The sequence below is a fragment of the Bubalus kerabau genome, chromosome 6 (genome assembly GCF_029407905.1).
Source record: "Bubalus kerabau isolate K-KA32 ecotype Philippines breed swamp buffalo chromosome 6, PCC_UOA_SB_1v2, whole genome shotgun sequence".
In the NCBI taxonomy this organism is placed as follows: Eukaryota; Metazoa; Chordata; class Mammalia; order Artiodactyla; family Bovidae; genus Bubalus; species Bubalus kerabau.
In genome coordinates, this window is record NC_073629.1 from 113789401 (window position 1) to 113809628 (window position 20228).

Below are 20228 nucleotides of genomic sequence, written 5' to 3' on the forward strand. Positions count from 1 at the left end.
CTAGTCCTGTGTCCTAGGCCTTCGAGAACACCCTCAAGTCCTGGGAGGACAAGCAGAAGTGCGAGCTGCCCCGGGCCCCGTCTTTCTCCCTGCACCCGGAGATCCTGTCCGAGGAGGAGGCCACCCAGATGGACCAGTTCGGGCAGGCGGCGGGCGCCCTCATCCACAGGTGGGTGCCCCCTCCTTCCGCGGTCAGCTCCCCCAGTGAGGTCCGCGTGGGGCCGCAGGCATCGAGACACTCCTCCCGCATATTCCGTGCCGTCTCCTCCGTCACGGGGCCTGGCCTCCCGCATATTCTGTGCCGCCTCCTCCGTCACGGGGCCTAGCCGGCCAGGCTCTGCTCACCCTGCACTTTGTGGTTGTCACTGATGGTCTTGTGGACGTTACTTGGGGCTTAAGGACATGGAAGCCTCAAACCCACAGGCGTTTTCGGGGCCAGCTACCTGGACTGTAAAGCCGTCCTGGATTCCTAAGAACAGTGCACTTACTGCCTCCTTCACTTCACGCCGAAGAGCAGGTGTGCGGTTAAGAAGCAAACCTTGTAAATATTAAAAAAAAAAAAAAAGCAGCCAAAGGTGCTTCCTCTCCTCTCAGCCCCTAGAGCCACTGTGGACCTTCCTGCATGGCGGTCACTGCTCTGCCCGCTGCCCGGCCCCCGCCGTATCCAGCCCCCGCACCTCGGCACAGTCTCAGTAGCCTGGTGGCCTGTGCTCGCAGCTGCCACATCCCCGGACTCCCCGGCCGCCTCGGCTCTGTCTTGGGACCCTGTTCACCTCCCCGCCCCCTTCCTGAGGCCGCGTGCAGGCCTGGCGCTCCCCACCACGGGCCTCTCTGGTCCCTTCCTGGCTTTCTCCTCTGCTTCCTACTCTGGAGGTTTCACAAGGCCTCCATCCCCTTTTGGGGCACTCACCTCCTTGGGTGAATCTCTGGAAAAGCTCGGAAGTTTGTCGTCAGATCTCCCTGTTAAGGCCTCCCCCGCCGTCGGTCAGGAGGTGACGGGCCTGCCGCTGTGTCTGTCTCTCCAGCATCCGGGAGCTAGCGCAGTCCCACCAGGACGTGGAGCAGGAGCTCGCCCACGCCGTCAACGCCAGCTCCAAGTCCATGGACCAAGTGTACGGCAAGCCCAGAGCGACAGAGGTGCCTGCGCCCTCCCGCCCCCGCCCCTGGCACCCGCCAGCCTTTGGGCCGTCTCCATGGTTCTGTTCTGGTTCCTCCCAGGGGCTGAGCTGCAGCCTCGTCCTGGAGATGGTGAATAACGTCCGAGCCCTGCGCAGCGAGACGGAGCTGCTGCTTGCAGGCAGGCTGGCCCTGGTAAGGTGGGGGCCGACTCGCGGCTCCATGCAGGGCTCCTGACCGTGGGGGTTCCTCAGAGGGCCCTGCCCTGACCCTGCAGTGATGCTCAGACCCTCTGGCCCGTCTCACCACACCCCCTCCAGGGTGTCAGGGCCCTGCTGTGTTGTGCACAGCCCTCTGTCCTCAGGCCCCACGGGTATGCGGCCGCCTCCGGCCTTGTCCCCAGCATGCAGACCTGGCCGCCCCTCCTCACTCAGGCCCGGGGAGGCACCCAGCTGGACTTCTGTCAAATTGCAGAAGCCAGAACAGGGCAGATCTCAGGGTGCCTGGCCAGCCTTCTTGTAAGAAACGAAGGTATGGAAAGTCAGGGAGGTGAAGTCATTGCAGAATCGCCCCAGGAGTCCGGTCCGTACTCTACTCTCATTCCAAGCTTGCACGCTGTCCTGACGTTCCTGTAGCTGCCTCTATGCCCCACACGCTTTCTGTGCTCCGGTGCAGGCGGGCTAGTCCCCCCTTCAGAGAGAGGGTCCCGAGGACACTGAGGCAGGTGACCTGTAAGCCCTGCCGATGTGATTTTCAGGCGAGCTTGGTTTGCCCCATTGCTTATGAGAGGAGAGTTTTAATTCTCTCGCTTGGCGCTACTTCCAAGCGGAGGTTCTGAGTTTGGCCCTTGAGGGGTGCTCTGTGACTCCGTTTCCTGCCAAGCTTTTAGAAGAGCTCTTGCAGAGTGGCCTGGGCCTGGGCCAGGCTCCCTGTCTGTGTGGGCCCTGTGGCCCCGCCCTGCTGGTAACCGCTGTCTCTCCTCCCTCCGTCCCTCGGTCCCTGGAGCAGCAGTTGGATCCCCCTCAGAAGGAGCGGCTCACGGCTGCCCTCACCGAGATGGACCAACAGCTCAGGAAGCTGGCGGACACACCCTGGCTGTGCCAGCCCATGGAGCCTGGTGACGAAGAGGTATGTGGGTCTTGGGCCTCAGCATGGCATCCCTGGACACGGGGCTGTCCCTTCTGTGCCCGAGTCCCTGTGCGGCTTGGGGTGAAGATGGTGTTGGTCCTGCAGCCCCTGATCTGGCCCCTGGTAAACATGCGTCTCTGTTAAAATGCCCACTTTGGCAGGTAGGAAGGAGCTGGGAATTGCTGTCGAGAATGACCCTCGACGACTGGGGCACTGTTGCCCTCGGAAACAGAATTGTGGAACGGCCGGGGGCAGGTAGAGAGAAGGCTGAGCCCGGCCCCACTGTGTGCCCCCAGCGTGGAGGCACGCTGCCAGGCTGACCTGTGGATTGCTGGGCGTCTGTCGGCAGGGTCGGGGCACCGTGTTCCACTCCCGGTCACACTTGTCTGTTATGTGTGTTTAGGGAGCACAGCTTGCACGGGCCTTACAGCTGGGACATCGGGAGCCTGGGTGCGCCCCAGGGCCATGCCTCCTGCAGCAGGCGAGGCGGCCACGGGCCCAGGAGAGGTGCTCGCTGGGCATGGTTTGGGGGCAGCACCTGGACGGAGGCCAACCCGAGAGGCCGTCCTCCCGAGGGTAGAGCAGGGGTGGCGGGAGAAAGTTGACGTGGTGAAGCACTGCTGGGCCCTGAACGCCCGAGCCCTGCTGTCGGCTTCGCTTGTTAGAGCCGTGGGCCAGGGCGCGGGCCAGCAGTGCGGAGCTCCTCACGCACGTGCAGGCGCTCGCTGACAAGGGCCCACCCCGCCTGGAAGACTGCCCGGGGCCTCAGCTGAGAAGCACAGCTCGGCAGGTGAAGGATGAGGACCCTGGTTTAGAGGGCCCAGCCAGCCTCGTCAAAACGTGCTTGATAGTTAGCTATAACTATGATAAAAGTTCCAAAGAAAATTACTGAATAACATATAAGTTGTGAACGAATGCAGCCGCAGCCTAGCCTGTGATGAGTGCAGCGTGAGCCGTGGCTGGGGGAGCAGGGAAGGAGGGCTTGGACAGAGGAGGGGGAGCGCTTTAAATGCCGCCTGTGGTGGAAGGAGGTGAAAGATGCTCTTGACGTTAATAATTAGAGGAAGGTCATCAGTTATGTTCTAAAAACTTAAAAATAGTTTTAAAGGTGTGTGTGTGTATGTTAGTCACTCAGTCGTGTCTGACTCTTTGCGACCCCATGGACTGCAGCCCGCCAGACTCCTCTGTCCATGGGATTCTCCAGGCAAGAACACTGGAGTGAGTAGCCATTCTCTTCTCCAAATTTTAAAGGTAGTTTCTGGTAAAATTGAAAAGGTTTTTATCCTTCTGAATCACTACAAAAGACAAAAAAAAAAATATCTTCCCTATTGTAAAAGAAAATAAAGGAACTAGTAAAGATGGAGCTAACAGCATAAAAATTAGAAAATAATATATCTTCTCCTTTTAAAAGCAAATTATTCTTTAGGTTGTGTTAAAAAAAAAAATCTGACCAAATACCGATCACAGGAGCCCAATTTTCTCTTCTGTACACTGAATGAAAAATTATGACCCAGAAAGAGTAAAAATAAAGCAGTTTCAAGAAAATGATAAAAAATGCAAAGTAACAATATAAAAATAGAATTGCATACCTAAGGCAAAAGTGATTAGAAGATCACTTTATTTTGGTAAAAACTAATAATCATATTGTTATATATCATATGATTCTGAAATAAACTGTGATTAAAGTAATGATAAAATCATATGCTAATATAGCATTTACATGAGTTAAAGTATGTTGTTTATTTGCCAATGGATGAAATTTTTTTCTAATACTTCTTTTTGTTATTCTAACTTAATTTCACTGTTCAAAGGCAGTTGTTTGTATATAACCAGTCCTTTGAAATTTATTGACACTAACTTTATGGCCCAATAGATGGTCAGTTTTTATAAATGTTCCTCGTATGCAGTTATGTGTTTTACATCATTAAGTCCTCACTGAGGTATTTTTGTTTGTTTTTTTTTTTTCTGTCTTGTTTTTGGTTTTGTGTCGTCTTGACCTGTCAGTTACTGTTGAACACTCTGACCATGAATGAGGTGTCTTGTGTTTTGTGTGTGGTTTTGTGTATTTTTGCCTTATGCATTTTGAGGCTATGTTATTGGGTGCATTTAGGGTTTTATCATTATAACGGGACCTTTACTAATTCTTTTTATTTTCAAGCCTACTTGTTTGACATATTCTTTTTCATACTTTACTTTCAAGCTTCATTTGGAGTGTCTTTCTTACGGGCAGCATTGCTAAATTTGGGCTTCTATTCAGCGCTGTACTGTTTGAATATGGGAGCCCGGTCTGTTTACGTTCACTGTGATTACCGTATTTCACTGTGATTACCGTATTTCACTGTGATTACCGTATTTCACTGTGATTACCATATTCAGACGCATTTCCCTTCTTTTGTGCTGTTTGTCTCACTTTTTGTTTCCTTTCTCTGTTTTGATTGATGAGTCTGTCCTTCCCACAGTTCTGTTTATCCCTTCTGCTGGTTTGGGAACATGTGCTCTTCTGCATGTTCTTTTAGGGATTAGCCCCCAAATTTCAGTCTTAATTGATGTACATAAAATGTGTCAAGCTAAAACTTCTTGAAATAATAGGGAATGTCAGAAACACAATTTGGTAGTGTGACTTCTCACTGTCAGTCCATGATTAATCATGGTGAAAGTGACCACATCACAACATCTGAACAAAGGAAGTAGAATACGTGTATGTAGAGTTTATACACAAATGTGCACTGTGCTTCTCTATAGAGGGCGCTTGCTCTCTGTAAAGGGGACTCTGCTTTCTTTCCTGTTGTCCGTAGGACATTTTAAAAATCTGTTGGTATTCCAGACTGGCTCGTCCCAAGGGGCAAAAAGGTGACGTATGAAGGGCAAAGGGAACTGTGAATGGGGAGCTGCCACAGTTTTACTGATAAAGATAGGAAAATCATTTATCTGAGAAGGAAAAACAGTGGTAGATCTTTGAGTTGGTTCTTTGAAACGAAAGCAAAATAAACTACCCTCTGGCAGATGTAATCTGGGGGGAAAGGGAACTAAGTGCAGTGATAAGGGGACCAGAGCAGCTGATGTGTCAGTCAGTCCAGTTCCAGCATCCATGAAGGAATGCCAGTGAGTCTCAGCATCTCAACAAGCCTTTTGATTTTTCAGAAAAAAATTTAAATTACACAAATTTAAATCTCAAGATATTTTAAAAAGAATAGCCACAGAACAACTTGAAAAAGTAAATTTTATTTCCAAAGGAAAAATTTGTCAAGGAATATGTAATTTCCATATATAAGAAAGTGTCAAAGCTAGAAAAAGATGGACATTATCTCAGTTCAGTTCAGTTCAGTCGCAGAGTCGTATCCGACTCTTTGCAACCCCATGAATTGCAGCACGCCAGGCCTCCCTGTCCATCACCAACTCCTGGAGTTCACTCACACTCATGTCCATTGAGTCCCTGATGCCATCCAGCCATCTCATCCTCTGTCGTCCCCTTCTCCTCCTGCCCACAATCCCTCCCAGCATCAGAGTCTTTTCCAATGAGTCATCTCTTCGCATGAGGTGGCCAAAGTACTGTAGTTTCAGCTTCTGCATCATTCCCTCCAAAGAAATCCCAGGGCTGATCTCCTTCAGAATGAACTGGTTGGATCTCCTTGCAGTCCAAGGGACTCTCAAGAGTCTTCTCCAACACCACAGTTCAAAAGCATCAATTCCTCGGTGCTCAGCCTTCTTCACAGTCAAACTCTCACATGCATACATGACCACTGGAAAAACCATAGCCTTGACTAGACAGACCTTTGTTGGCAAAGTAATATCTCTGCTTTTGAGTATGCTATATAGGTTGGTCACTTTCCTTCCAAGGAGTAAGCGTCTTTTAATTTCATGGCTGCAGTCACCATCTGCAGTGATTTTGGAGCCCCAAAAAATAAAGTCTGCCACTGTTTCCACTGTTTCCCCATCTATTTCCCATGAACTGATGGGACCAGGTGCCATGATCTTCGTTTTCTGAATGCTGAGCTTTAAGCCAACTCTTTCACTCTCCACTTTCACTTTCATCAAGAGGCTTTTTAGTTCCTCTTCACTTTCTGCCACAAGGGTGGTGTCATCTGCATATCTGAGGTTATTGATATTTCTCCTGGCAATCTTGATTCCAGCTTGTGCTTCTTCCAGCCCAGCATTTCTCATGATGTACTCTGCACATTATCTCAGTTCATTTTTTTTTTTAAATTGTGGTAAGAAAGATACACATACAACTTACATCATTATCATTTTTAGCGTACAGTTCAAGTAGTGTTGAGTATATTCATGTTAAGAAACAGATCTCGAGAACTTTCAAACATTTTCCTTTTTTAAAAACCAGCACATTGGATTCCAAAATTGAATATTATCAGTAGATTCATAAAAGTTCTTTCTTAAAATTACTGATGAAAGATTTCTCTATAAAAGAATTCTAGCTGGAATGTGTAGGATTAAAGGGCCGTTTTGCATCAGGAGGTGGCCAGGGAGACATCCTGTCCTCTACGCAGACGCCTGGTCTCTGCAGGTGAAGGGACAGGAGACACGGATCCCAGGAGCTGGGTGTCCCCTGTGCACCCTGCTAGCGCCCCAATTCAGACAGACCCACCATGAAGATGCACCTTTGGAACAGTTGGGAAGATGTGATGTAAATGAATTCATTAGAGCTAAGTGAATGGTGTCAGGTGTGATAATGGCGCCATGATTATGTTTTAAAAAGAGTAGCATCGTCTTTTAGAGCTGTGTACTGAAGTATTTCTCCTGGCAATCTTGATTCCAGCTTGTGCTTCTTCCAGCCCAGCGTTTCTCATGATGTCCTCTGCATATACGTTAAATGAGCAAGGTGACAATATACAGCCTTGACGTACTCCTTTTCCTATTTGGAACCAGTCTGTTGTTCCATGTCCAGTTCTAACTGTTGCTTCCTGACCTGATTATAAGTTTCTCAAGAGGCAGGTCAGGTGGTCTGGTATTCCCATCTCTTGAAGAATACTCTTACCAGCCTCCTGAAAAACCCTTCTTGCTGCTGCTGCTGCTAAGTCGCTTCAGTCGTGTCTGACTCTGTGCGACCCCAGAGACGGCAGCTCACCAGGCTCCCCCGTTCCTGGGATTCTCCAGGCAAGAACACTGGAGTGGGTTGCCATTTCCTTCTCCAATGCATGCAAGTGAAAAGTGAAAGTGAAGTTGTTCAGTCGTGTCCGACTCTAGCGACCCCATGAACTGCAGCCTACCAGGCTCCTCCGTCCATGGGATTTTCTAGGCAAAAGTACTGGAGTGGGGTGCCATTGCCTTCTCGGTGGCAGAAAGTGAAGAGGAGCTAAAGAGCCTCTTGATGAAAGTGAAAGAGGAGAGTGAAAAGGTTGGCTTAAAGTTCAACATTCAGAAAACGAAGATCATGGCATCTGGTCCCATCAGTTCATGGGAAATAGATGGGGAAACAATGGAAACAGTGTCAGACTTTATTTTTTGGGGCTCCAAAATCACTGCAGATGGTGACTGCAGCCATGAAATTAAAAGACGCTTACTCCGTGGAAGGAAAGTTATGACCAACCTAGATAGCATATTCAAAAGCAGAGACGTTACTTTGCCAACAAAGGTCCGTCTAGTCAAGGCTATGGTTTTTCCAGTGGTCATGTATGGATGTGAGAGTTGGACTGTGAAGAAAGCTGAGCACGGAAGAATTGATGCTTTTGAACTGTGGTGTTGGAGAAGACTCTTGAGAGTCCCTTGGACTGCAAGGAGATCCAACCAGTCCATTCTAAAGATCAGTCCTGGGTGTTCATTGGAAGGACTGATGCTAAAGCTGAAACTCCAATACTTTGGCCACCTCATGCGAAGAGTTGACTCATTGGAAAAGACTCTGATGCTGGGAGGGATTGTGGGCAGGAGGAGAAGGGGACGACAGAGGATGAGATGGCTGGATGGCATCACTGACTCGATGGATGTGAGTCTGAGTGAACTCCGGGAGTTGGTGATGGACAGGGAGGCCTGGCATGCTGTGATTCATGGGGTCTCAAAGAGTCAGACACAACTGAGCAACTGAACTGACTGACTGACTGAAGTATTTATGAGTGGAATAATTTGATATCTGAAATTTGCTTTTCAAAAGCAAAAAATGGTGGAGATTAAATAACAGGTGGATAATCAGCCTCATTCTACTAGTCTCCTTGTCTTACCAATGGAAGAAAATACTCATATTTTTAAAGGTTGGAAGTAAATTTAATAAAACCCATGTTTGCCTTAAGAACAAGAAATTAACAGAGTCAGGAATAGGATTTTGTTTGGATTGTGGAGAATGGCTGCCTCTCACCTGTCCTGCAGGAAGCCGCTGAGGCGCAAGGGGACGCTTATCTTGGGACAGGAAAGCCCACGGCTGTGGCGGTCCCCCGGGGGCTAGAGGGCTTCCGTGGGGCAGCCGTGTTAGAATGGATGCGTGATCATTTTGCCAAGTGTAAAAATGTGTAGAAATAAGTTTCTTGAATAGCTCACAATCATTGACTAGAAAATGTCATCGTAAGGGTCTCTTTCCTAGTAGAAACCTTATAAAATATAAAGTTTGTGTGAAATAACATGAGACGCCTTTGGCAAGAAGCCCATGAAGATGCGCACGCAGGGGTGTGGCGAAGCTGCAGGGTCGTGGCAGACCGGGTGTGAAGGTGCTTGTGTCCAGCTCTAGCCAGCATGGGTGCGATTCCAGGGAAAAGCCCAGTGGTGATTTTTCAGTGTGACCAAACGTCCCTGTCAGATCTGCAAGTGCGTCCTAGAGTTGTACATTCTGAGCACACCGGGCACTGCGGGGATGTAGGTAAATGCTGTGGGTACTCAGGTAGGCGCTGCGGGGATGCAGGTAGAGACCAGGGAAGCAGGTAGACACCGCGGGGACGCAGGCAGACACCGGGGACGCAGGCAGACACCGCGGGGATGCAGGCGGACACCGCGGGGACGCAGTGGACACCGTGGGGACGCAGGCGGACACCACGGGGACGCAGTGGACACCGTGGGGACGCAGGCAGACACCGCGGGGACGCAGGCAGACACCGTAGGATGCAGGCAGACAGCGTGGGGACACAGGCAGACACCAGGATGCAGTAGACACCGCGGGGATGCAGGCAGACAGGACCCTGAGGCAGAATCCAGGCTAGCAGGGCCAGGGAGAAATTGGCACACCTGAAAAATAAGGAAATTTCTTTTGTGAGTACGTTTATACAAATGACCGACACAGGTACGTGTCTGTGAGTGCACAGGAATTTTTTACTGGCGGAGACCCGGGCTGTAGCTTCTGGGAGAACCAACAGGTGGTCCACAGACCCAGGGGGAAGGGGCTGCGATGGCCCCGCCATGCCCTGGGTCGCGCTACCAAGCCGGCACCCTGTCCCCTGTCCCTCTGACTCCCCTCCCTCCTTGATTCTGCCTTGGGGAACAGGTGGCAAGGAAAGAGTGCAGGAAAAGCTTCGTTTAGGATACTCCTGACCCTGACAGAAGAGCCTGCAGGTGCAGTGCTGGGAGATCGGCCGATAACTTACTAGTCTTGATGTAATAGTCTTGATATTTAAGTGATACATACAAAGCTGTTCAATCACATGATGAATAAATGTTATAAAATGAAAGAAAAAAAAAAAAACCAGAAAATGAAAATGGATGTTTATCTCTGCAAAACCGCTTTTAAAAGGCATTAGAAATGAGTGATCGGTCCAAGACTGAAACTCAAGGAGAAGGACGAGGACAGGCCTTTTTGCGGCCCCGCGCCTGTCTGCGGTGGGGGCGAGGCCTGGGCAAACGGGGGTCTGACTGCCTCCATTTCCCCCCTCCCCCACAGAACGTGATGCTGGATCTTTCCAAGCGCAGCCGCAGCGGTAAATTCCGCCTTGTGACCAAGTTCAAGAAGGAGAAGAACAACAAGAACAGAGCAGCGCGCTGCAGCCTGGGCGCCCCGGGTACCTGCCCCCATCCTTCCCCCAGTCACCCCGGGGCCCCGGCGCACACTGCTGCACCCCGGCTCTCCCGCCGCACGTGGCGGGGTGACCCATGTCACTCCCTGCCCTGACCCTGCTCCTGGTGCGGATTCTGGGGCACAGGCCCCAAGCCGCTTGCCTGTGCTCGATGTGGGTGTGAGGTGGGGAGGAGACAGCAGAGGTGACAAGACAGAGACACGCTGGACCCTGTGCCTGCTTCCTTGAGGGGCTGCCTGGCCCCCGTTAATCAGTCCATTGATCACGGCCCTGCCCCGGGAGCCTGGGCCCTCACTGTCACGGGCTAGGAAATCAACAGAAAATGACCCTAAACGATGTTTCTCTCCTTGGGTCACTGAATCGGGGCTTAGAATCTCCATGTGAAGTGTTGGCCCTGAGCATGGCCGAGGCTCCCAGGTGCTGGGCAGCCCCAAGCCCGGATTCGAGGCCGGGGGCATTTGCTGCCAGTAAGGGTAGCTCCCTTTGATTTTTCTTCACGTGTTGGTCCAGAAATTGGGTTCTTTGAATCATGGTGGCTCTGACTCCATGTAATCTCTGCAAGTCTCCGTTCTTGCTGCAGGCCAGAAGTGCACAGACCCCTCTAGAAGGGCGAGGGGATCTGGCCTCAGCTGCGGGCAGGCCCACCTGTCCCTCCTGGGGCGAGGCTGCCGGCCCCGGCAGGAACAGACACCAGCTGGCCTCGCTCCCGCCCCTCTGAGGGTGGCGGCCCATCTCCTTTCTGCACCGGCCTGGGATGGCGCCTGGGACCGGGTGGTGGGTGCCTGCTGCTGGGGCTACTTGGGTGCTTTTTGCTGGGGAATGTTGGGGTGCCTGCTGCTGGAGGTGCTTGTGGCTGGGGAATGTTGGGGTGCCTGCTGCAGGGGCTGCTTGGGGTGCTTGTGGCCGGGGAATGTTGGGGTGCTGGCCGCTGCCTGCCTGGCGCTGGGCTCTGGGCACTCACTGCGCCCGTGCTTTTCCGTCTCTGACAGTGCACCTCTGGGGCACAGAGGAGGTGGCTGCCTGGTTGGAGCACCTCAGTCTCTGTGAGTATAAGGACATCTTCACGCGGCACGACATCCGGGGCTCCGAGCTCCTGCACCTGGAGCGGAGGGACCTCAAGGTACTTCCACGCGCCTCCTGGGCAGGCGCACCTGTGCTCCCTGCGGCCCTGGGGTCCCCCCATGACCTGGCCGCGCTCCAGCGCCAGCAGTCTCCTCACTGTTCTCAGGCAGCGGGGCAACGACTAGGGGGTGACAGGTGGAGGCCCCTGAGCTGTGGTGTCTCAGCTGCCGCAGCCAGAGCCAGGGCAGACACCGCAGGGAGCCGCGCGCTCAGCCTTGCTGCGCGGTGAACCACGTTAACCCCTTGGGGGGACTGTGAACCCCTTGGGGGTGCAGCCCGCTGCTTGTCCAGCTCGACTTCTGTGATGACAGCCGTCCGGGTGAAGGAGGACCTAGTGTCTGGGATTCCCTCCCCAGCTGCCCGCTGGCCGGCGTGGAGCGCCGGGCTCGTCTTGGGGAGGGCAGCTGCGGGCTCCCAGGATGGCTCGCCTTGCGGGCCCCTCCGGGTGCACCCAAGGAACCAGCCAAGGCACCGAGGGCACCTGGACAGGGCCGCGTGGCTGGCCTGCCTCCAGGCACCACCAGGGTGCCCAGCACTTGCTCCGGGTTCCCTGGACTCAGTTCAGGGAACCAGGCGAGGTGCGTGCCCGCGGGTGGTGATTTGGGGGCACCAGTCATGGCGGCCGCATGCCCTCGCGCCCCCTCCCTTGGGGCTGCGGGGTGCCCGGGCCTGAGCACCGCCCTCTCCCCGCAGGACCTCGGCGTGACCAAGGTGGGCCACATGAAGCGGATTCTGTGCGGCATCAAGGAGCTGAGCCGCGGCGCCGCCGCCGCCGAGGCCTAGCCTCCACCTTCTCGGCCTGCGTCCCCCGCGCCCCCCGTGACTGAGCCGGCTCGGCGGCCCCTCATGGTGCTACTCCCGCCGCTCGGCCCGGCCCGGCCCGGCCCGGCCCGGCGCCCCGGGGCCGGACCCACAACACAGCTACCTGCCGTCCGCCCCTCCCCGCCCGCGCGGATCCCGCCGGGCGCCCCGCGTCTCCGAGCCCCCGGCCTTTCCTGCCCGGGCAGTCACCACCTGGGCTAAGGAGCCCCGGTTCCGGGGCCGCGGGGTCCCCGCCGTCCCCAGGACGCCTGGCCTGTCGTCCCCACGCGCACCGAGGCGGGCCCGTGTTTCTGTGTGGAGGGGGCTTCCTGGGCTTCGAGGGGACATGGGGGGTGTCGGGGGTCTGCCTTGAGTGACCCGGGGTGGCGGGGCTGCCGAGCTGGGAGCGCTTCCCAGGCGGCACCCCGCCCTCACCGCCTTGGCTGCTTTCTCGCATTGCCCGCCCGCGGGGCACCGTCTCCGGACCGGCCCGCCCAGCGCGCGCCCTGCCGGCGGCTCCTCCGCGCGCGGGCTCCCCCTGCCGGCCGACCCCGGGCGCTGAGCTCGGCCTGCGCTCCGGCCCTCGGAGGTGAGCCGAGGCGGCGCTGTCTCCTTCCTGCCCCAGGGGTCCCGCTCCTCGGAACCGCTGTGCTGGGAGCGGGGTGGCGGCGAGAACCCAGGCGCCAGAAGGCACCGGGTTTCCGAGGGGGACCCCGGGGTGGGCGCCTGGGGCGGGGGGGGGGGGGGGTCTGAGGTTCTCAGGACTCAACCGCACGGGCGGGGACCCACCCCAGCTCTCCGCGTCCTCTCATGGGAAAGCCATCAGTTTAGGTGAAGCGTGGTGTTTAATGTCCGTGATTAGAGCAACACTGTTTACTTAAAACCATTTTCTGAGTGTAGTGAGAGTGAGCAGAGTAAACATGAGCGTTGCATGTAGCCTGTCCGCGGGGCAGCGTCCCTGCCGCCGCCGCCTCGTGTGTCTCTTGCTGCACGTGGGGCTGGCTGCCCTTCTGTCCCGTCCCCACCCCTGCTGCGCGGCTGTCCCTGGGCGTCCCTGGGGTCTCCTGGTCCTGTCAGTGTAGAGGGAGGTGAGAAGGATCCCTGGCGACTTGGAGAAAAGGTTTTGTGCCCTCCGGTGGGGCTTCCCCTCGTATTTATGATCCTAATTTATACAGTGCCCACCGTGGAAGCAAATGCCTCCTGTATTGCTATGTACATATCCACATCTGGGGTTGTAAATAGTTGTTCTGCGTATAAATAAAACAAGCCTGTTTTTGATCTTCCATCGTCAGATTTCTTATCATTCTTTCCTGATTTGATGTAAAATATCAGTTGCCAAAAAAATCTTTGCAAACTGGATTCAGAATTGTTTTTCAGCCACTCTAAACATAGGTTGAATTGGTGGTGGCTGAAAAGCAAAGTGGAATGAATACCATTGTATTATTCATGGTGTGGGTTCTAGGATCTGTTGAATTAATTCAGCAAGGTGGCGGCGCTGGGAAGCACCGAGGTTCTCAGGCTTAATCACATGTAGCTTCATCCCAGCCTCCTGAGGTCATCTTAGCTAATGTTCTATCCTTCTAAGTTATATAAAACTGCAAACCGGAGCTCTCCTACTCACCTCTCTCTTTAGTTCTAGTACCTTTATTACAAGGGAGCTGCCTCTTCAAGCTCAAAGTCACTTTGTGACCAGTTTCCTGGGTGAGGGATGGGGGCCGGCATCATGGAGTTGGAAACTGGGCTGGCAGGGTGCCACAGGGCTGTGTGGGGTCTGAATGTGTAGTTGCCACCCCAGAAGCCGCCTTCTCTCTCATTTTATGCTTAGTAGAACTTGTTTTGTCCTGCACGGTCTTCCCACATGGCCAGCGCCGGATCAGGCCTCATGGTTACAAAATAGCTGCCACTATTCCAGGTATCACATCCAAACACGACCATGTCCAGGCTAAAGTGTGGGTGAACAGGTGGGTTGGCTCGCCTCTTTTTAAGGTAAAAGGAAACTTTTTGGAAATTCTGGCACCCACTGACCTCCCCTGAGGTCTCATTGTCTAGAATTGGACCACACACTCATGACTAGAGCAGTGGGGGCAAAAGGAACGGAGCTGTGTCAGTGGTGGCCGATCACGATGCTGCTGGCTGACACATTTGTTACCTTATGCCGGTGCTGGCATACAAGTTATACATATTAACTCACCTATTCCTCTTCTCAGTCCTACGAAGTGGCTATCCACATGTTACAGATTAGGACACAGGATCAGAGAGGTCACAGCTTGTTCCAGCAGCACGTGGCAGGGACAAGAGCACACCTCGAGGGCTGTGCTTGTGTCCCCAGCCTGACCCCAAGCCCAGCCCACACGACAGATGCGGAAACAGGGCCTAAGTCACACGCAGGCATCTGGGCCCAGGAGCCTGTGGTCCTCACACGGATGGCAGGAGCCAAGCCTTTGTGGGGTTTTGGAGGGTTTTTTTGGCCGCGTGGGGTGTAGGATCTTAGTTCCTTGGCCAGGGACTGAACCCATGCAAAGCGGCCCCAGTACCACCACCGTGGGGCCCACTGCTGGGGCTGTTTGGGCCTCCGAGGAGAGCCGCCTGGGGCGGTCGTGGGGGCCCGTCACCGTGGGGGCGTGAGTGCTTAGGGCGGCCTGGTTTTCCGGAAGCGCTGCTGGACTGTGGTGCCCGCCCCCTTGGCACACTTGCTCCGGGCCACGTTATTCGTCACCTGGCCGCTGGCCTCGGAACTGCGAGTCGACCCGTCCACTGGGCCCGCCCCAGCCCGAGGCTGCGGGCAGGAGCCCCCGGGCCTCTGGGTGGAGCGGCTGCTTCTGAGGGTAGGGGTGCCCTCAGAGCCCCCACGCGGGACTAGAGCTGGTGGCAGGGCGGGCGGGTACCTGCTTTGAGACTGGGCATAGGGCCCAGGGCTTTCATGGGCACCTGAAAGGAGGCCTTGGGCCGACGGTGTAACGGCGGCCGCTGGTGGCACCGCATTCCCGGGGGTTCGAGGCGGGCGCCCGGGTCCGCGCAAGGCAGCCTGAGCTGGGCTGGGCGCGTCCCTGGGTGTTGCCGGCACACTCCCCTCCTCTGCAGACAGCACCCCCACGGGGCCCGTGGTGTCTGTTACCGATGGGGCAGGACGGAGAACAGGCGTGGCAGCCACGTCTCCATCCGGCCAGGCTGCAAGGCCCCGTCCGTCTTCCTTCACCGCTAAGTCTGTCCCCGGGGGCGGGGGTTAGCCGACCTCTCTAAGCCGTGATTCCGGATTATTCAGGACTTCTGGTGCCCTGTCCCTCCTGCCAGGAGAGTGACACAGCTGCATAAATATGTTTTCTCTAACACAACCACCGTGGGTAGCTGCATTTCTCTGGAAGGAAAAAGAGAACCAGACCACTTCCGGTTTCTTCAAATATAATTATTCCCATGAGTCTGAGTTTATTTAAAACCAAAACACAGTTCTGTTCTTTTTTTCTGTTATTTCTAAAGCAGTACTGATCTTTTTTAATATAAACCCCAGCGACTTAGCACCTGAAGTTCACTTGGGAAGAAGGCCAGAACATGAAGCAGTCAGCACAGAGGCAGGAGGTTACAAATTCAACAGCTTATCTTTAACAAAATCTTAGCGCTTTCTCCCTGTAGCCCCGCTTCCAATGCGGAAGGAGGGGAGCAGAGACCAGGCACACGCCTGAGGCACCTCGACCTTTTCTTGTGGTGAGTGACCTCCCCTGAGGCCTCTCGCTTCAGGCTGTTACGGCTGTTACCTTACTGTCGGGTTACGGTGGAACGAAGGGGCACAGGGAGCCCTGGACGGGGCATGGGGCCAGCCTCGCACAGTCTGTGGCATCGTCCCCGCCCACCGGGCGCCCTGGAGAGTCGCCTGGGTCTCCTGAGACGGAGTTGGAGCTGAAGAGCCGGAAGCACTCGCCCAAGTCCAACTTCTTAAAACACAGCTGCTTCCACACCCACCAGCACGTGATTCATGACGCACACACAGATGAGAGGAGGGTTTCTAACGGCGGTGCTGACGCCGTCTGGAGGGAGGGCAGAGGAAGGAAAGGCGGCCTTTCACTCCTCTGTCCCGTCAGCGTCTGGAAGAGCAGCTGGGGCGCGGCGACAGCCCCTCAATTCCTCAGGCCGGGGGCGCAGGCAAAGACCCCAGTCCACACGTGTCATTTTCTTCTCGTAACAGTTCAGAGCTATTTTAGTATCAGTGATAAAAGGGCTGATGTGTGTGTGTTAGTCGCTCAGTTGTGTCCGACTCTGCGACCCCATGGGCTGTAGCCCAGCCCGGCTCCTTTGTCCGTGGGATTCTCCAGGCAAGACTACTGGAGTGGGTTGCCATTTCCTTCTCCAAAAAGGCTGATTAAAGTGTGTAAAATCAAGATGATAACTGTACTTAGCACAGTTGCAATAAAGCATCACTGAGATCTGGGGAGGTATTTTCTTCTTAGGAATTCCTGCTTTGGACTGAGTTAGCTTGAGACAGTGAATCACCCCAGTGTCCTAAATCCATCAACACACATGCTCTATTTGTCATAAATATCTATTAAACCTTTTAAACTGACAGCTAAGCCATGCCGAATTAGGAAGAATCTGGGCCCGCATTTTCCTTCTCTCCTGTTTTAATCACGGCTGCTCAGGGCTGGTCCCCAGCCCTCCAGGCCTGTCTGTTGTGACCCCCCCCTCCCGGTCGAGCCCCCGGACGGGGAGACACGCGGCCCTGCAGGCAGCAGGCCTGCAGCCGTGAGGACCCCCGACCTCGGACAGCACAGGTGGGCGGGGCGGCCAGTGCCCCGGCAGCACATACCTGACTCAGAGGGTGTCCCACCGGGGAAGAGAAGGAACACTTTAAAATCACAGACCTAACTCAGCCCCAAGGGGAACGGTGCTGTCTGGGAGCCAGTTTCTGTGACGTGAGCCGTCAAAACCTGGGGGACTGGGTACAGAGCGTCACCTCGACAGCGGGAGGAGGAGAGTGGGGCCAGCGAGCTTGAACGGGCGCTCTGGCGGAGATAAGCAACGTGCCGCCGCATCTTCACCTGCAGTTAGTGCGGAACGAGCCGCCTTTCACGTAAAGAGCCTTTCACGTAAAGACGTGCGGGGCGTCGAGTGCAGGGTGAGGGGGCTGGGCAGTGTGTGCCGGCCCCCGGGGGACGCTCCACAAGGCTGGGAGAAGCGCGGTCAGCTGGCCTGAGATCAAAGCCCCCTCTGCTGGTGACAAAGCAGGGGTCTGGAGTCCGTGTCCGCACAGGACAGAGAGCAGCGGGCCTGCTCCCGGGCACCTGGAGCGGGAGTGCCGAAGTCCCATGCTGTCTGGCCCCACCCGCAGCGCTATCTGAAGCTCCCGACATGGATGGAGAGAGAAGCTTCTGGTCCACGGGCCCGGGCGGGCGTCTCTCCAGTAGAGACGTCGCTGCACTGCACACGGAGGGCCTCCCGGCTGCGGGGAGAGAGAGACGGGCACGGGTTCACATCCCAGACACCGGGGCCCCAGCAGGTCGAGGAGGGGCTCCCCATTTCACTTCCAACGTTGAGGGTCAAGTGAGAACAGGCCACAGATATTCCCACAATGCCCTGCAGACCAGGGCTCCACGCTGCAGTCAGGAGCGTGAGCCCGGAGGTCGCAGCCAGAACCTGTCCATGGCCGAGGACCCCCACTCACCTTTTCCTTTTCCCCAGGGCGAGCTCTTTCTGTTTTTCTCTTCCGATGTCGTCTCGGACGGTACTGAAATCATCATCGTCTTCAACCAGGAAATTCTGCATGTCAAAATAATTACTAAGCAATGTTTTCAGACATCTTTCTAACCTACATATTTAAGAGATGTATGTAAAAAATAACCTACGGGATATCCAAACTGACATAAACTAGATTAGTAACATGAAACAGTCTAGCGCTTGACGAGAACAAACTGAGCTAGGAGCAAGACGAGCTCGAGACGGAGGTTCGGGGGAACTGTCCAAGCACCCCGAGTGAGCGGGCAAGGGGCCCGAGGTGCAGCAGGCCGCCCAGTCAGTGTAGCCCCGCGGCCGCGTCCTGGCACTGGGCTTCCTGGCGTCTCCCTGGAGCCGCCCCGGGGCCCCCTCCACCCTACCGGGACCCGCAGGCGGTCAGAGGCGGGGATTCACCGTCAGGCTTGCCGCTCCCACAGGCCGCTCTCTGTCCGGGTCTACTGATCGCCTGGGCACATGTGAGCAGGAGGAAAGCCTGTGTCACAAGGTGATGCCCAGGCCTCCCAGGTCCCGGGTTAGGGACGCCGGGATTCCCGGCTCCGTGCCCCACGGGGATCTGGGGAGTGAACGCTGCTTGGGGGCAGTGGCCCTTCCATGCCAGCTGAGAGCCTGCAGCGGGGCTGGCTCCCTGCTTCTCTAGCTCAGGTGGGAAAAGCCTCCCCCACGACAGCCAAGTGCTCCGTTAAATTCAGTGCGACTGTTTCCATCTTTGTCTTTACAACACAGGATCGTGGCCCCCAGCAAACCTCGGCGTTCTTACCTGGTTCTCTGTTAGTGACCATCCTGTGACTTCTCCACACTTAACACTTGCATGTGTATTCAGTGACACCTGGGCTCCGCTTTATCTGCTTTAAATGCTGTGTTCTCTACTGCCACATCAATACTCTTTTCCCCCATTTCACATATCCCCTTTCTGAGGGTCATTTAAGTTCTTTCCAGTGTTAGTCTTCAATCCTCATTTCTGTACACCTCCCCCAACACATGGGTGTTTTGGCAACCCACCCCGTATTCTTGCCTGGAAAATGCCATGGACAGAGGAGCCTGGTGGGCTACAGTCCATGGGGTTGCAAGGCACTGGACACGACTGAGCACGCATGGACTCGCTTGTGCACACACGCACGCACGCACGGGTGTTTCCAGGTGTTTGTATCTAGAGTGGAAGCACCTGGTTGCATTGTGTGGGCACCTTTGCTGACTGCTGCCAACTGCTGTTTACTTGGCACTGGTGTTTCCTGGTGCCGCCCAGAGTCCCGAGAGCCTGGCCTGGCAGCTCAGGCTTTACCTCCCAGGTCCCTGGTTACTGGGAAGCTATCTTTTCACCTGCTTTCTGAGAACTGCCAGGCATTACTCACTAGGGGAGAGATGGGCAAACCTTATTTTTTGGTAACTGACTTGCAGAAGTACTTTACATATTTGGGATACACTAGTCCTTATTGCTTGTATCCTGATATATTATCTTTTCCTATTTGCGGCTTGTCTTCTCACTTTGTATTGTTTCCTTTGATGAAAAGAAGCTTTTACTTTAAATGTACAGTTCTCCCTCAGCGTTCACAGTGGACTGGTTTCAGGACATGCCAGACACCAAAATCCTGGGATGCTTGAGACCCACAGCTGGCGCTCTGTATCCACAGTTCCACACCTGTGCATTCAACCAACTGCAGTTTGTAGTACTCTGTGTATTTATTGGGGAAAAAAAATCTGTGTATAAGTGGACCCAGGCAGTTCAAACCCATGCTGTTCAAGGGTCAATGCAGTCAATTTATTGATCCTCTTCTTTATGGATTATGCTTTATATTTCTTACTTTAAGAAATCCTTCTTAACCTAAGTCATAAAAATTTTCTTATCTTCTCAAGGTTGAAATGCTTTTCACATTTAAGTCTTCATGTTGATGGTTGTACAGGTGTGAGCAGAGGTGGACAGAGATTTTATGGGGTCCACAGCTTATACAAATTGATCCTCTTTATGAAAATACAATCAAAATTATGACTATAATTCATGAATAATCCATTTTTAATGCTGCCTCAAATACCTGTCAAGTTTCATTATATGAGTGATTCTGTTTCACTGCTCTATTTCAGTCTTGCCCTGCCCCAAAGCTAGTCACCACAGCTCTGTACTCAGTCTTAATACTGGTATGGCAACACCCTAATCTTGTTCTTTAAAAATATCTTAGCTCTTTCATTTACATGGTTTTTCACTGTGATGATACTGAAATTACAGCTGTGGGACTACTGGTATTTTTACCATTGTGAGGCCTCTGTTCCCAGAACATGGTATGTGATATGATTCTGTATCTAACTGAAGCTTCAATGTCTCTCAGTATTTCTATAATACTCTCCAGAAAGGTCTTATCAATCTTTTTGTTGGATGTATTCCCAGGTACTTTGTAATTTTATGTATGT

The 20228-nt window shown here is 54.0% G+C and overlaps 2 protein-coding genes across 16 annotated transcripts in view; one reads left to right on the top strand and one right to left on the bottom strand.

The window, feature by feature from the left end:
• The window catches only part of DGKD (diacylglycerol kinase delta), a 110854-nt gene extending 97468 nt beyond the window's left edge, over positions 1–13386 (top strand). For all 3 annotated transcript variants that reach the window (XM_055586510.1, XM_055586511.1, XM_055586512.1), the window contains 7 exons: positions 18–169; positions 1026–1137; positions 1219–1311; positions 2125–2244; positions 10052–10169; positions 11174–11304; positions 12000–13386. In XM_055586510.1, coding sequence (XP_055442485.1) covers positions 18–169; positions 1026–1137; positions 1219–1311; positions 2125–2244; positions 10052–10169; positions 11174–11304; positions 12000–12089 — 816 coding nt within the window. In that variant the 3' untranslated portion in view covers positions 12090–13386. The remainder of the gene's footprint in view (positions 1–17; positions 170–1025; positions 1138–1218; positions 1312–2124; positions 2245–10051; positions 10170–11173; positions 11305–11999) is intronic.
• Positions 13387–15493: 2107 nt separating this feature from the next.
• Positions 15494–20228, bottom strand: part of USP40 (ubiquitin specific peptidase 40) — an 83936-nt gene continuing 79201 nt past the window's right edge. For 9 of the 13 annotated variants that reach the window (XM_055586503.1, XM_055586501.1, XM_055586500.1 and 6 more), the window contains 2 exons: positions 17758–17852; positions 15494–17535 (listed from right to left, as the gene is read on the bottom strand). In XM_055586503.1, coding sequence (XP_055442478.1) covers positions 17427–17535; positions 17758–17852 — 204 coding nt within the window. In that variant the 3' untranslated portion in view covers positions 15494–17426. Of the gene's footprint in view, positions 17536–17757; positions 17853–17905; positions 18274–18697; positions 19785–20228 lie in introns of those variants that run through there. The other 4 variants (XR_008716102.1, XM_055586498.1, XM_055586497.1 and 1 more) reach the window with 4 other exon arrangements.